Raw genomic sequence first — 15,288 nt, forward strand, 5'->3', positions numbered from 1 at the left:
TGGCCCAGCCCCTCCGTTTTAGTTCGTCCCTCCTCCTGCTCCCTTCCTCTCCTGCCTCAGCCGAACGGTGCCGCGACTGCTTCTCGAAGGGGAGAGCCGCTGAGTCGGCGACGGCTGTTGCTCTTGATCCTGACGAGGCTCCGGAGCAAATCCGATGGCGAGCTAGAGATCGGGACAACGATCCACCGCTTGACCTGAAAATTGGCGTGCGGGGAGATCTTGTCGGTGATCCGGTCGATCCTCAACTTCTCCATCTCCCCTTCGATTGTCCTTCATCAACACAGCTTGTTCATGGAGGTCTGAGGTTCTGAGCTTCAGCGAGGTCCAGCTGTCCAGGGGAGTTCTCGGGGATGGGAGTTCTTGGGGAGTCGGGGTCCAGGGAGACGACTAAGAGTGAGGCTGACGAAGAGCCAGAGTTTGACCAGCACGTAAGATTTCCTACATACTCTACAGTTGAAAGTTCCCACGCCCACTTAATTTTCTTATGCACCGCTGTAGCACAAGGCACCTCTCTTAGAACCTGATTCAAAAGCGGCAAAGCTATACTAACCAGAACTGATCCATAATTTCTTTGACGTGAGACTAGAAATATAGCTCAAAACTTGAGCTAACATTGCAGGAAAGGACAAAGAAGAGTTCTCGGAGAGTCAGGGAGATGAAGAAGAGTTCTCGGGGAGCTTTTGAGCTTCAGTTCAGGGTGTGGTGTGCGTGAGTGAGGGGGAGGAAGGAGAGGAGACGAAGATGAAGAGGGAAATCGATGGTTTGGTTTTCACTAATTTTAATTTCTTTAAAAATACCAGTTCGGTTCGGTTAATCAAAGTTCATCGGATTTGAGCGGTTAGATGACTAACTGAACCGTTTCTTTGAAGAAAAACCGGATTGGAAACTAATTGGCTCGAGTGGTCGATTTCAAATGGCTTGGCTCGATTCGGTTATTTGGTTCTTTTGAACAGCCCTATGGACCATGTCCAAAATAAGAAATCATAAAGAAATTCCTCCCCTATGTACCACTTTTTATTTCCGAGAAAACTATCAATTTGGTTCCTGAGTTATGCAAGTTGCATCGCTTTGATCCCATGCATGAAAGTGGCATTCTTAATTTGGTCCCCTTTTTTTTAATTAAAATTACTCTTTTGTTAAATAATAATTCAATTTTTCTCTTGCCTATTCCCCCGCCTTCAGTTCAAGGCGCTCAAGCTCAGCGTGGAGGCCTCCCCGGACCGCCTCCCCTGCTCCAAGAACATGGATGAGCCTCCCCCTGTGTCCTACTCCCTCATGGCCAAGATCAACAGTGAAAAGGAGCCCTCCTGATAGCTGCCACTTGCATTATCAGATTCACCACAGCTCGCAGCAGCAGACAACAACGGCTTCACCTTCGGCTATTGTCAAGGTCGAGCTCAAGCACTTTCTCCTCAGGAGCTATGACATAAACCTGGCGATTGTGCTCCCGTCCGCCCCACAGGCTTCCCACCTCTTTAACTTCAAATCGAGCTATCCACCACCTGTCTTCCTCTGCAAGCTGACGACGGACAGCAGCGAGCAGGCAGACTGGGTCTTTGGCTTTCCCTTTGCATGCAGCGAGGACGGAGATGAGAATTGCAGCAGAATCGGGGAAGTTCTCGCGAGAAAGTTCGGCAGGAACCCACTTATCATCGGGGTGTGCCCGAAGGGCGATGTCCAGAGAATTCCACTTATCATCGTGGTGTGCTCGAAGGGCATTCTCAAGAGAATTCTGGATGACGTTAAAAGATGGGAAACAAGGAATTTTGCCCGCTGGACTTGTTGGATTGAGCTCGATCCCCATCGAGATGGAGATATCTGAGTTTGCTAGCGGCGAGGGAGGGAAGGGCATGGCTGAGGCGAAGTTGGTGCAGAAGTTCAACGAGGCGGGTGATGCATTGGATTTAAGGAGAAATAGACAGGGAAAGGAGAGAGAAAATTAAAGAAAAAAGGAAAATTTGAGGAAAAAGGGGTAGGATGATTATTTTGATGTTTTTTTTTCATTTGCCCTCAAATCTAACATCGGTTGACTGAGGGATCGATTGATGTAAGTTGAGGACCAAATTGATATTATGGAGGACCAACTTGATGTTACGAAAGACTAACTTGATATTTTTTGGACCAACATGATATTACAAAGGACTAATTGGATGTTACATGGATCAAATTGATGTAGATTTAATGCACATGACTAAGGTGATGCAATTTGCATAACTCGCGAACCAAATTAATAGTTCTCTTTATTTCCGATAGTGGCAATTCATTGACTTCGGCGTGGAGAATCATTTCAATTTTCGAGAAAATGAAATGAAGCGAAACTAGTTATACAGTTACTGATTCTTTTTTAGTACTTCATTAGTACTTACAGGACTTAAAGTAGCTTATGAGAACAAGAAAATACTAACCTTCACTATTAAATATGCTAAAAGAGTCCTAATTTTACTACATTGTTAATACCCAGAGATTGAAATTTTCAAATATTTAGTTCGCAATTTTAGTTTACACTAATAGTACATAACAGTACTACCCTCGTAACTAAAAATATTAAAATAGTTCTAATTTCAGTACTTCAGGTGTATTTAAAGTATTGAAATTTCTCAATATTTATTATTTTAATTCGCAATTTTACCATCTTATAAGTGTATAAAAATACTAACCTTCATAACTAAAACGTACTAAAATAGTTCTATAATTTTAGTTGTTCATCAATATTCAAGAAACTGAAAATTTCAAATATTCATACTTTTAGTACGTCGCATGTGCATAAAAGTACTAACCCTCGTAACTAAAAATCCTAAAATAGTTCTAGTTTCATTATTTCAGTACTTTGTTTGAACTTATTGTTTTAATTCAAACTTTAAGTATCCTATAACTACATAAAAATACTAACTTTCATAACTAAAGTTACTAACAGTAGTTCTAATTTCAGCATTTCATTAATACTCAAAGAACTAAAATTTTCAAATAGTTATTATTTTAATATACAATTGTATAATACTTTACAAGTTTGTAAAAACACTTCGTTAATGGAATGATACTAAATAGTTCTAATGTCATACTTCATTGGTCATTAAGTACTGAAACTGTCAAAAAGATAATATTTTTGTTCAAACATATAGTACTTTGGGTTTAAATTTTGGTACAATTGTAATATATGCTTGTACTAAGCAAAATAACTGAAAATACAAATTTTTCATAGGCGTTACTAATTTTTTTCAGAGAGATTGATATTTGAAAAAAAATTTATGTCGTTCCGAGCACTTGTACTTAAAATAGTAAAAAAATTTCAGAAAAGATACAATTAGTACTTTGATTTCCCTAATTTTCGAACTACTAATTAATGCATGTGTTTTTTTAGTGTAGATTTAATTTATAATTCTTATTTGGCGATATATTTCCCTAGTTTTTTTTATAACTTTTTTTATGACTTTTTTTCATTCAATGTAATATTTTGAATTTTTTTGGATTTTTAATTTATTTTGAGGTAACTTTTAACTTTTATTTGTTTTAATTTTCTTACATTCTCAAAATAAAATTTAAACAAAAAAGAAAAAAAAGCAAATATCTAAAATTGGGACCAAGAGGGAGCTCACTACAAAAGATTAGACTTTTACTGAGGGTGTCGAGCCCTAGTAACATCCCTCAAAACCGTCGCAAAAAATTATGGCCAAGGTCATATAACGCTCAAACGTAATCGATAAAGGTCGCATCGACAAAGGTATGGGTAAGTGTCACGGGCTCATACTCAACTGCCCTTGCCCGCGGGCATCCAAATATTGAAGCTGTACTCTGGGGCAGTCCTCCCCCAAGTTTGACGAACTAGCACAAATAATTGAGCTTTGGACAAGAACATTGGAATGTGCACTTATAGCACGGTTCTTTCTAGCATGATTCAAAGTCACGGTAATATATATTAGTATTTTCAATTCAAGTATTTAGTATTTCAGTTCAAAAATATTATACTTTTAGTACTTGTGATTAGTACAAATATTTATTATTTTTATTTTCAATTCAAGTATTTAATATTTTAGTTAAAAAATATTTAGTGTTTAGTATAACTCATCATAAATAGTAAAAGTACTAATCACTTGACACACTGGTCAATACGCGGGCCCAGTAAATGTGGCATTTCCTAATGCCTCCTGGGAGCAACCCCAACACCCTCCCCCTCCCCTCTCCTCCCCTTCCACCCTTCTAATTGTTTTTGCTAGAGGCTTGACCCCATGGAATAGCCTCTTTCACAGACGGTCTCATCCCTCCATTTCATGATTCTTCAATGAGAGCCTTCCGGGCCTCCAATGAATTCCTAATACACAAGAACTTCCGACCATCATCAAGAACCACAAATTTTATAGGATTCTTTATAAAATACCATAATTTTCAATAATCAACATAATTCTCCTTAATCATAAACCCATTGCGTTACAAACCAAAAGGTTTTACAGAATATCATAATTCTCGATATATTTTAAGCTTTTAATACCACAAGCCACCGTTCACCAACTACAAAAGGATGTCTACATTATCCTTAAAATAAAAAATGAAGATTCATCGAATAAGTGCGAGAGATATAGCAGAGACAAGGTACGCAGTTTGATTCGGATAACAACTCTTCATCAACAAAGTCCATTGCATGTAAACATAGAGGAGAAATGTTACAATTTTTCATTCAGCTATCTTGAAAAATACAGTATATATTTACACTCGATTGGTCGCTTTCTTAAGAAGAATTATATACAGCTGGAATTGGTAAGACAAACTGAGGGTCAAATCCTCTGCACATAAATTACATGACACAGGCACTCAAACACGAGCAGTTAAATGGAGCATATTTGACACGATAACAACTAAGAAACACAAAACAGAACACTCTTGGGTGATGAAAACTAAATAAAACAGGCAGAAAAGTTCTAACTGGTAAGACTACCTTGCATCCTCAACGCCAAAAGGTATCAACTGATTTTTCATTGTATCCCTAGAACCTGTCGTATTGATCAGACCAGTGTCAGGGTAATTAACGTGGCTGCCTCTGAGCAAGTATTCACTTTCCTCGAAGTTACTTGGATCTTGATGTATCCAGGGTTGCTGTTTGGTTTTTCTAAGTAGCCCCTCTAACTTGAGTGCGACTTCCTTCATGGATGGCCTGTCCTGCCCTCTTACTTTTAAACACCGGCTAGCTAGCAGGGCAACTTCTCTGATGTGATCAACATTCCCCTCATTTATAATCCGTTTGTCGATGATCTCCAAGCAACGGTCCTCCTTCACAGCCGATACGAAAACCAAGGACAGAGTCCTCTCCTTCTCAGGTTTGGCAAAAGATATAGCCTTCATTCCAGTGAGCAATTCAGCAAGGACAACGCCAAAACTGTAAACATCACTCTTCTCCGTTAACTGGCTCGAGTGGAAGTACTCTGGATCTAGGTACCCGAACGTGCCTTGTACTAGAGTACTTAATTGAGCCTTATCAGACGGCATCAGCCTGGAGGCTCCAAAATCCGACACCTTAGCCGTGAAATTCTCATCCAGGAGTATATTGGTACTCTTAACATCCCTGTGAACGATTGCGATAGCAGCCTCTGAGTGCAGGTAAGAAAGTGCTCCAGCTGTTTCGGCCGCCACACGTAGCCGAGCTTTCCAGGAGCACAATGATGCGGAGCATTGACCGTCATTGTCATGTAAATGTTGGGAGAGGGTGCCATTACTTACAAACTCATAAACTAATAGAGGCAGCTCTGTCTCCAGGCAACACCCGATCAGCCTAACTACGTTCTTGTGGTTGATCTGTGACAGAACAACTACTTCGTTGATGAACTCATTCACCTGGCTCCGGTCTAGCAGTCTGGCTTTCTTAATGGCGACAACCCTGTCGTTCATCATGATTCCTTTGTACACTGTTCCCTGACCACCTTGGCCGAGGATTCTGCTTTCGTTGTAGTTGTCAGTCGCCCGTTTGAGCTCGCCGGTGGTGAACACTTTCAGTATCTCGACATAGCTTTGGTGTTGAGAGAGTAGATTTTGTAACCTAAGACCCCCATTGTCTTTAAAGAACTTCTCCCTCTCTTTTGTTGCCTTCCTCCGTCGGAGTCCCAAAGCTAACAAAGAAGCACAAAGAAGGAGGAGCAAGCAACCAATGGCCACGCCTAATACATAAAAATTGAATTAATAGTTAGAAACTCCCAATAATATGGGCTGTCTGTTGTACTCCTGAAGTCCTATATCTTTTTTCTCATTATTATTATATAGGTTAATCACCTAGAAAAATACATTTGTACTTTTTTCTAAATATAGCACGACCTTTGAAAAATAGCATAGAAAGACACGAATTTTGTATTTTTTTTTCTAAATATATCACGGCCTTTGGAGAGTAAAATAGAAAGACACGATTTTTGCACTTTTTCCTAAATATAATACGATCTTTAAAAAATAACACAAAAAGGCACGACTATATTTAGGAAAAGGTCATACATTTCTATACTACTATCAAAAAGTCGTGTTATATTTAAGAAAAAAGCAAAGGTCGTACATTTCGATATTATTTTCTAAAGGTCGTACCATATTTAGGAAAAAGTGTAAATATCGTACTTTTCTGATTTATTAACCCTTATTATTTTTTTTTCTTCTGGAAATGAAAACTCAAAACATCAAACATCGATTTCTTGATGAACTTATGGAAACAAAAACTCGGAACTTATGATGGATCAACTCAATCCAATTGAACATAAGCTACTCACCAAGAGCCATTTCAAAAGAGTTATTCTCCTTTTGACGTGCTACACATCCGTTTGTATATCCTTCCCCTTCGAACCCGTGAGGGCAGTAGCAACGGTACGTTCCAATCTGATTTTCGCACAACGCTGTCTTGTGACATCGATTTGCGGTTTTGCACTCATCAATATCTGGAGACAGAAAAAAAGAAAAATTCGTATTATCTATTAATAAAAAATTCATTAACAAAAGAAAAAAAATCATATAATTGCTTGTCCCATTTCTTTTCTTTCATCTGCATTTTCCAGTCGATTAATTTTTGCTGTATAGTTGGGAAAATGGCAGCTAGCAATCAATTTTGATATGTTTTAAAAATTAAAATTAAAAATCTTGTTTTCTAAAAAGGTCAATATTTGAGAAAACAACAATCGGTCAAGCAAATCTATATATTAAAAAGTTTCAAAAAATTTAAAAAATAAAAGTTTAAAAGCCATTTTTGAAGAAAGCTAGAAAGAAGAAGAAAATAATGACATGTACCCCAAATCTATATTATATGCTTTTCAAAGTTTAAAAATTATTTTTAGAAAAGAACTTAAAAAACCGAGTAGCAACCAAGTATTTTGAGGCCATTTGGTAGGGATCACTGTGTTCTTGCAAATTAATGCAATAATATATAATTTTAAAAAAAAGTTTTCACTTCTCCGTTAGGTCGAATTTTAGCCTCCACACCTAGAAGGTACTTGAGGAATATATTGCCAAGAAAAGGAGAAAAATAATTTAAAAAAATGTTGGCATAGACGGTGAAAAGAAGAGAGGGAGATAAGGTGAGAGGAGGTGGGAGAGAGTGAAAAGATTAGAGCTAGTGGGTGGTTATTTGTTACTCATATGTCATCAAAATTTTAATTTAGCGGTCCATATTAATTAAATGATTACCTTGGCAGCCGTCTGGCCCAGAGAGATAAGGATTCCCTTGGTATCCTTCTTTGCAGTGGCAACGGTAACCTCCACTGTGGGCGGCATCTGAACAGTTGGTGTTCTCCTTGCACATATAGCTTGTCATGTTCTTTTGGGCTTCCTCGCAAGTTTTGGCCTCGACCGCCCACTCCAGAACCACAGGCATCCTCTCCCAGGCCATGCCCATAAGAGATGTGGTGGAGAAGTTGAAGTCATAGTCGTTTGCAGCAACAAATGCGAAGCTGCATGGGTTGAAGTCATGGACAAGCCTGTGGTTGTCGTAACTGCTGATGGAGATTTCGTAGGTCCTCATGTTTATAGGTAAGCTGGCCTGGCAGCATCCGATTCCAGAACATGACCCGTTGATTACGTCAGTGATGCTTTTGCATTGTAACGTGCACCCTGTTGAGAACCCACGATTCTCTGTTCCATTGAGTGTGGCTTGTGTATCACAACCCACGGCGAAGAACCTGCTCGTAAATTAATTCCTCATATAAGTCGTCAATTTTGTCTCAGGAATAGGATCAGCCTTCAGTTGGCTTGCACCGAAGCGATGGGCAATTAAATTTGAAATTATTGTAAAAGTCATCTTCAAAAAAGTGCTAATATTTGGTAGAAAACTCTAAACCTGTTCTTGGTACTGGATACTGAGAAAATGCCTAGCGTGATCCCTGAACGAGTCCGCCGAGTCACAGCTCCTGATGAATTGTAACACTCGCGAGCTCCATTCATCATGATGCGTATCTCGTGATTGTCCATTGAGATATCAACTGCATTGAGACCGGTTGACCTGTTGGCAATATAAGCAGAAGGTGGGTCTGTGGAGTTATCACAGTCGATGACAAACGTATTGGATAATCCGCCGTACGAGCAATCCCTTCGGCCCTCGGTCATACCGAAAGGGTAAGGGATGTTTAGGTTGCCACAGCGACTCCTGCAACCAGGCCTACTTTGCGCTGCAAGCTGCAACAGCAGAGTTGATCCTGATAACGCCATAATTATGACCCAAGAAAGCAAAAGTAATCTGGTATTGAGCATTGCTTCTTCGGGATATGAGTTACTTAAGCCTGGATGAGCATCATGGAGCTACCTAGCTACCTCTCAATTATATATATGGGCTCTTTTCGGCCAATTATTCTAGTTGAGGTCAAATTTATAATTTTTTTTTTAAATTGACCGTGGAAAATTTGAAAAGAAAGAAACGAGAACGGGCATAGGCGATGAAGGCAGCCCGTACCCACAGCTGGCCACTTGAAAAAGCGGGGCCAGATCAGACGTTAGGGCTGAATCTCGGTCACCTGAAAGCCGGGGCGGTCCGAGAGGCCAGCGACCTCATCCCCCGGTATAAGTTCTGTTTTTTCCTTTTTCTCTTTATTTTCCATAATACTTTAGTTTAATTCTGATCCTTTTTTTTTTTTTAATTTCTTCCGTAACTTATATGGACCAATTCCTGCAGCACGTAAATTTCCTTAAGAAAGCGATGGATGAAGGGGAAAGAGTCAAGGATATACTTTTCAAGAAAGAAAAGCTGATCTAGTCTGCACGAAATAGAGAGGTAGACGGGAACTCGTCCAGCCGATCTACTATTCTTGGATTGACTCTGCACTCCCTTTGATTCAATCATCGGGGGTCCTTTTTAATACTTTTAAAGCAAAAAAAAAACGTGATCCTATATATTCAGGACAATTTGGACAAAAAAAAAAGCGGGGCAATTTGGACCAAAAAAAATATCTGGAGGCGTTTCCATGCCTATTTTAAATTATCAAAAAATCCGATTCGTGCAGATTCTTGCCGTCCGATTCTAGAAGCCTGTTAATTATATTCTCCTCCCTTCATATGTCATAACATGGTACTCTACCCATCTGTGTCTATATATATATATATGTGCGTGTGTGTGTTAACTAATCTTTTTTGCTGGCTCGTTGCGCCGGTCTGGTATAAAAAAAAAAGATGAGACATAAAATTTAAGTTCATTTAAGCATATGAGGAAAAAAGAGATGTGATAAACTTTAACCGATCACATTACATTCTGGTATGAGTACTAGGCGATGAGACTCTTAATTTACTGAAAAACTGTAAAATATTTATCATATTCAGATAGCCTTCAATTGATTAACACTGTCATTGTCAGCATGACCAGAGTTACTTGTGTGCTAATTGTCTTCTTCCAATTTATGAATGAAGGGGTTTAGCAAAGTCTCTACATTGATATTGATAAGGTTCTTCTTCAAAACTTTTCTTTTAGATTACAAAGAGGTCCATGGATTTGGTACAAGAAAATTGAAAGGAAGTTATTTTTCAAAACTTATTTCTTATTTTTCATACCATGAAAAACACGTCTTTCTTATTTTTGATAAAATGTTGCTGCAGTAAGTCTTTTTCCTTCCATTTCTCTTTCTGACTCAATTGTCCGACGTTCACAAATTGTATGCTGGACTTTTTCTTTGCCTCTAAAGTCTAAAACGAAAATTTCACCCAAAAAGCAAAAGTCCAAAAAGAAAAGAAAACGAAGACTCTTTTTTTTGGGTAAACAAAAAAAAAAGATAAAAAAAGAAAGACTTTTTCTTAAGTGAAGAAAGAACATCATTTTACACTAGAACATTCTGAGAAAATTATTCTGGAAGTTTGAATTTGTCGTTTGCTTTCTTCAAAGGAGATACTCTCGTGAAGACTCATTCTGGGTTAACCAAAATCGAACTCTGCAATTGACCATTCGCATATACATCTATGTTATGGATATGAATAAACTGATCTAATTGTGATTATACTATTCTCCTTAGAATGGTCGAATTGCTTAGGCTGGTAAAACTTGAAGGGATATGTGAAAATCAATGTCAGCTGCTCTAAGAGTTATCCTTCACCAAGAATTATCCATAACATAGATGGATAAGAATTTATAGCCATTGCAAGACGTCTCAGTCCTTACCCTCTCCATTGTCATCAGCTCCAAGGACTATGAACGCATACTTGAACAGGGGAAGGAGAGTGAGAGTCCAGAAGACAAAGGAAGGAACGCTGTAGATTTCTTCATTCGTTTCGGAATGCTGAATATCTTCAACTCCAGTAAGAAGAGAGTCCGTCAGCGCCAGTTCGTACCCTTTGTACGGGACAACCCGTGGTAGGGGGGCACACAAGAGAGGTGCAGGCTGAAACCGCACTCCCCACAATGAAACATTGGCAGATCGGGATCAGATGGTGTCCCCCCTGGCACAAACGGCAGCTGGCTCTAGGAGAAGCTTTCTCTATGAAGCACAATGGGTGGTAACGATGCCCCTCGAATTCTATCACCGACCTAATGGAACTGCAGGAAACATCCACCTTGAAATTGCAGTCTTGGTCGGAACACTGGTAGATGGAGTTCTGCTCACCAAATGTGTCCCGCAAATAGAGCAAGAGTAATCTTTGTTTCCAAGTCCAAGCACTCCAGCATAGCCATAGACGAGAGTGTGAGTGCTAGAGTGCACATGGGCGAGGTGATTGAACTCTTTCTGCAAAGGCAAGTTCTCAGCAGCCATTACGTGATGAATAGGTAAAGAGCCCGAGGGTGGAGATTTTATTGTACTTTTGCAGAAAGGAAAGATGATTCTATATAAATTCAATTTCCATGGGCCCGAAAGTTGCATCGATTTAATTATTCTCCTCAGATTGTTGCTTGTAAAAGGTACCCTCCCCTTCATGTATCTATCACTTTTTTTCCCGATGAATTTCTTTCATTTGATCAAATGCATACCATGATTGGTTGATTAATCGGCTTTGTCAATCAGCAATTCAGTTACTAATGATGAACTTCTTTTCAGTCAATTTATCATCATGTTTCGTGATTTAATGTTGTCATGGCAATGTGGCAAAACACAGTTTCGGTGATTCAGTTTTCATCCAGAAATCAGAAAGGCGCAAGTAATATTACCAATGTACGCATACTTTTCGTGCACACAAGGGGGAAAAGGAGGCGACCAGCATAGCTGCTCTAGTAGCTATGCTCGATCTTTTGGTCCATACTTGCTGCAATATGCCGATATGTGTTCTTTTTATCACAAGACCCAACAGACCTGGAAATCAAACGCATGTTGCCCGTCTGCATGCCAATTGAGAAGCGAAGTACAGCATTCCTCTCCATACATGCTTAATCCTTGTCCACTTCAAGCTTGAAGCACCAGTAGGCATAAAAATTTAAATCCAGATACAAGCTGCAGGATCGTAAGGGAGTTCCATGGGCAAATCGGAAACACAGGAAATATCAAATTATATTCAAATACATCAAAAGATCTACATATCCGAGATTCGGTTTTAAGCACATTGCAGAATGAGTTACACTTCTTGACATCACAGAATGAGGTCCCCTACATCCTTCCACTTCCACTTTGCAGCTTCGAGCAAACACTTTTTCACCAGTGACTCTTCAGCATCCTTAGGCTTCTTATATCTTTCCCGAATTGCCTTCAGCTCCCCTAATTTGCGCTCTTTCTCATGCACCTGTCTTGAGAGCTCTTCAATCTGTTTTTCAAGATTCTCTGTGGTCTCATCTCTGAACTTCACAACCTTGAGCCCGAAGTGGGCTCGAACAAGATTCTCAAAATTATCCACCACAAATTCGATGTTGAAACCCAAGCTCTGCACAATTCTTAAATAGAACAGCCACGTGCAGAGAAGATCATCAGTGATTTCAAGAACCTGAGTTCCCCGCATACTGTACACGACTGCGAAGAAGTGGTGAAAAATTAAGGCCTTGGCAAGAGGGCCGAGCTCGCTATCTGTGCTGAAATCTCCGTACTTTTCGGCCAATTCTTGGTAGATAGGAGCAAAGTGGGATGGAATCATGGTTTCCCCGACTTTTACAGTCTTAAAAGCGTATCTCTTCCAGGCCATTATATATGAGTCATTGACTGAGTCGGTCAGGTCGAGCTGCTCCTTGAACTGTTTGAAGGATTCATCCGAGTAGTGGAAATCCCATCTCTTCACTGGTAGAGGAAAAAGAGATCGAAGGAAATCTAAAGGAGCTTCACTGTCTTCTCCATGTTTGGTGCATTTTCTGAATGCATCTTCTATACGATTGATGTCTTCGGAAGTTAGACTACGCATCATCTGTATAAATGTAAAAACACGTTCTTCAGCAACTTCGACAGTCCCATTCTTGGGTTCGGGCTTCATGGGCCACCCATCTCCCTCCAAATGAGAAATATCAGCCTTTTCTTTGTACCACTGAATGAGATCAAAGTACGGGAAATCTGCATCGACTTTTGCCTTGCTTATACGTCTAGCAAGTTTGTCAAAAGCATCGTCAAATTCCAGAGCTTGCTCATCTGTTAGAGAGCAGAGCACTTGTTGAGAGAGCAATGGAAAAACTGCTTTGTCCACAGCTCCACCTTCATATACTTCGTTGTCAGCTCTGTCGGGAAGAACTTCCTTTGAGTCGTCAAGGTGAAGAAGTTCAGTAAACTGTCCAGATAGCGTTGTCAATATGGATGCCAGTAAATCCACGTACATATTGCCCGTCGCACTGTCATAATGTTCATCTTCTTCCTTGAACTGTTCAGAGACCTTTGTTAATATGGAAGCAAGTGCATGATAAGTCGTCATGTCAATAAGTCCCAAAACAGAGTTTTCGGGTTCGGGAGCTTCTTCTGCCTTTCCTGAGGTTGCTGCTTCCTCTACTGCTCCACCCCCATGTATTTTGCTTTTGGCTTTCATGAGCCGCGCAGCTTCTTCTGCTGGATCTTTCACAATCACTCTACCAGTGATACACCCTCCGACGGTCCTCAACTCCACCCCTCCAAGGTCCCCTTTAAGCGCAAGTATAATCTGGCATCAATAGAAAAGCTCAAATCAGGTTTGAAGGCCGCAACATAAATCGCCTAAATCAATCAGTTTGATCCATTTAGGACAGAATCTCTGGCAGAACCGGGCCTTCCAGCAATATTGTAGAACCAGAACACGAAATCTTATCAGTTTGTTTGTTAAAGGCGGAGCTGATGCTTCTGCACAGATCTAGAATTGTAGCAAAAGTCTTCTCCGTGTATGCCAGAAGGCGTTCCCGACACCTCTGGCCAAAGGTTGTAACTAATTCCCATGGGCCCTATCCGTTACGCAGGTTTATTTTGTTCAGGATGTTGCAATTGAAAGCATTACTCCACTCTATTTATCAAATAACATTTACTTCATTTATAATTTTGCCCATCGATTTGTACTATGCACACTTTCTATAATTTGCAGTTAAATGAACAAGAAACTTGCGAAATAAACACTTACCTGGGGCAAGAGACAATCAATTGAGGCAGTGAATAAAATATCGGGGGAATGATAAACACACTGGGCTGGATCACGCTGCTCCTCACATATATCGCACCAGCAGTCGTCCGCGTCGACTCCACTTAGAAGAGAGTCAGTCAGCGTCAATTCGTACCCCATGTACTGGACAACCCGTGGCAGCGGGCCGCACAAGAGATGCAGGCTGAAACCACACTCTCCGCACCGAAACATAGGCAGGTCGAGATCGGATGGTCCCACGTGGCAGGAGCGGCAGCCAATTCCAGGAGCGGCTTTCTCCACGAAGCACAGCGGGTGATGATGGTGACCATCGAATTCTATTATTGATTCAATAGAACTGCAGGGAATGTCCACCTTGAAATCGCAGTCAGGGTCAGGGCACCGGTAGATAAAGTCCTTTTCCACGGTACGTTTTCCACAGATGGAGCAGCATGAGTTTCCATCTCCAAGTTCGAGCCCAGGACCTCCTGCATGGACGTAGAACAGCGTGAGAGGGCCCGCGTGCGGATGTGCGGGGAGGTTGATCTCTTTTTGCAGATCGGAGCTCTCAGCATCCATTACCTGATCAAGAGTATGTTTTGGTACATAAAACACATTCTTATAGGCAGACAAATGCCTTGTTAATCGTTGACTTGGACACATTCTTATAGGCAGACAAATGCTTTGTTAATCGTTGACTTGGTCTCCAAGTCTACATCACCCGTTGCTTTGTTAATTCCCTCCATCTAGAGAAATGTAGTTGCAGTCAAGCCATGCCGAGCTAAATGTTATTGACCTCGGGCTAGGCTCGGATTTTAATCCTGAGCTCGAGACTCGTCTCGCTCGCCTGAGCCTTGCCTGGACAAGGCTCGAAGAGTTTGAGCACAATATAACTAGGCTCATCTGTTGAAAGAAGTTGAAATACTATATTATTCCTAAAATAAGGCAAATAAAGAAGTACAGCCCGCCCGTGTCTAGTTATAAGAATCGAATTTGGAGTTTGGCGTGAAATGTTTCTAATAGATTTCGATCGCCTGCAGTACTCGTAAAGTTCATCCCCTGACAGATGCAGTTTGCAAATAATACGATAGCTCAAGTTTTAGGCCAGAAAGTTTAAGGCAGCTGCGAACGGGAGAGGAAGAGAGTGGCTGGGAAGGGGATCCCTCGCCACTCATTGGTACATTGGTCCTTTGGGTTCCACCATTCGATCAAATTAAATGTATGATCGGACGATGGAAATGTTTTTGACTGAGTAGATATGTTGTCCTTTGGGGTATACTTTTGTGGTTGCCACTTGTGCGACTTTTTTCGGTCGTAGACCTCATTTCGGCCGAAGAATTCACATACTGATGGACTGACTATTCCAAAACAAAGAGCTCAAAACCA

At 40.5% G+C, this 15,288-nt stretch overlaps 3 protein-coding genes across 5 annotated transcripts; 1 reads left to right on the forward strand and 2 right to left on the reverse strand.

Annotated features, from left to right (window-relative positions):
• LOC116186971 (protein SMAX1-LIKE 7-like) lies at nucleotides 1-2,099 on the forward strand. 3 transcript variants are annotated; one of them, XM_031515533.1, is made up of 3 exons: nucleotides 1-428; nucleotides 587-760; nucleotides 1,183-2,099. In XM_031515533.1, exon 3 carries the CDS (start codon nucleotides 1,247-1,249, stop codon nucleotides 1,820-1,822), a length of 576 nt encoding a protein of 191 aa, XP_031371393.1. In that variant the 5' UTR covers nucleotides 1-428; nucleotides 587-760; nucleotides 1,183-1,246; the 3' UTR covers nucleotides 1,823-2,099. The 3 variants fall into 3 exon arrangements, with proteins under 3 accessions (XP_031371393.1, XP_031371394.1, XP_031371391.1); XM_031515534.1 differs by having other exon boundaries at nucleotides 620-760; XM_031515531.1 differs by lacking the exon at nucleotides 587-760.
• A 2,543-nt stretch (nucleotides 2,100-4,642) lies between these two features.
• LOC116187305 (wall-associated receptor kinase 5-like) lies at nucleotides 4,643-9,108 on the reverse strand. The gene is made up of 4 exons (XM_031515957.1): nucleotides 8,288-9,108; nucleotides 7,639-8,129; nucleotides 6,732-6,896; nucleotides 4,643-6,140 (listed from the first exon to the last, which is right to left on the reverse strand). Exons 1-4 carry the CDS (start codon nucleotides 8,695-8,697, stop codon nucleotides 4,924-4,926), a joined length of 2,283 nt encoding a protein of 760 aa, XP_031371817.1. The 5' UTR covers nucleotides 8,698-9,108; the 3' UTR covers nucleotides 4,643-4,923.
• A 2,640-nt stretch (nucleotides 9,109-11,748) lies between these two features.
• LOC116215918 lies at nucleotides 11,749-14,508 on the reverse strand. The gene is made up of 2 exons (XM_031551734.1): nucleotides 13,906-14,508; nucleotides 11,749-13,458 (listed from the first exon to the last, which is right to left on the reverse strand). The coding sequence occupies exons 1-2, from the start codon at nucleotides 14,479-14,481 to the stop codon at nucleotides 11,983-11,985; spliced, it is 2,052 nt and encodes a 683-aa protein (XP_031407594.1). The 5' UTR covers nucleotides 14,482-14,508; the 3' UTR covers nucleotides 11,749-11,982.
• Between the last annotated feature and the right edge of the window lie 780 nt (nucleotides 14,509-15,288).

Source organism: Punica granatum, chromosome 8, assembly GCF_007655135.1.
Source record: "Punica granatum isolate Tunisia-2019 chromosome 8, ASM765513v2, whole genome shotgun sequence".
In the NCBI taxonomy this organism is placed as follows: domain Eukaryota; kingdom Viridiplantae; phylum Streptophyta; class Magnoliopsida; order Myrtales; family Lythraceae; genus Punica; species Punica granatum.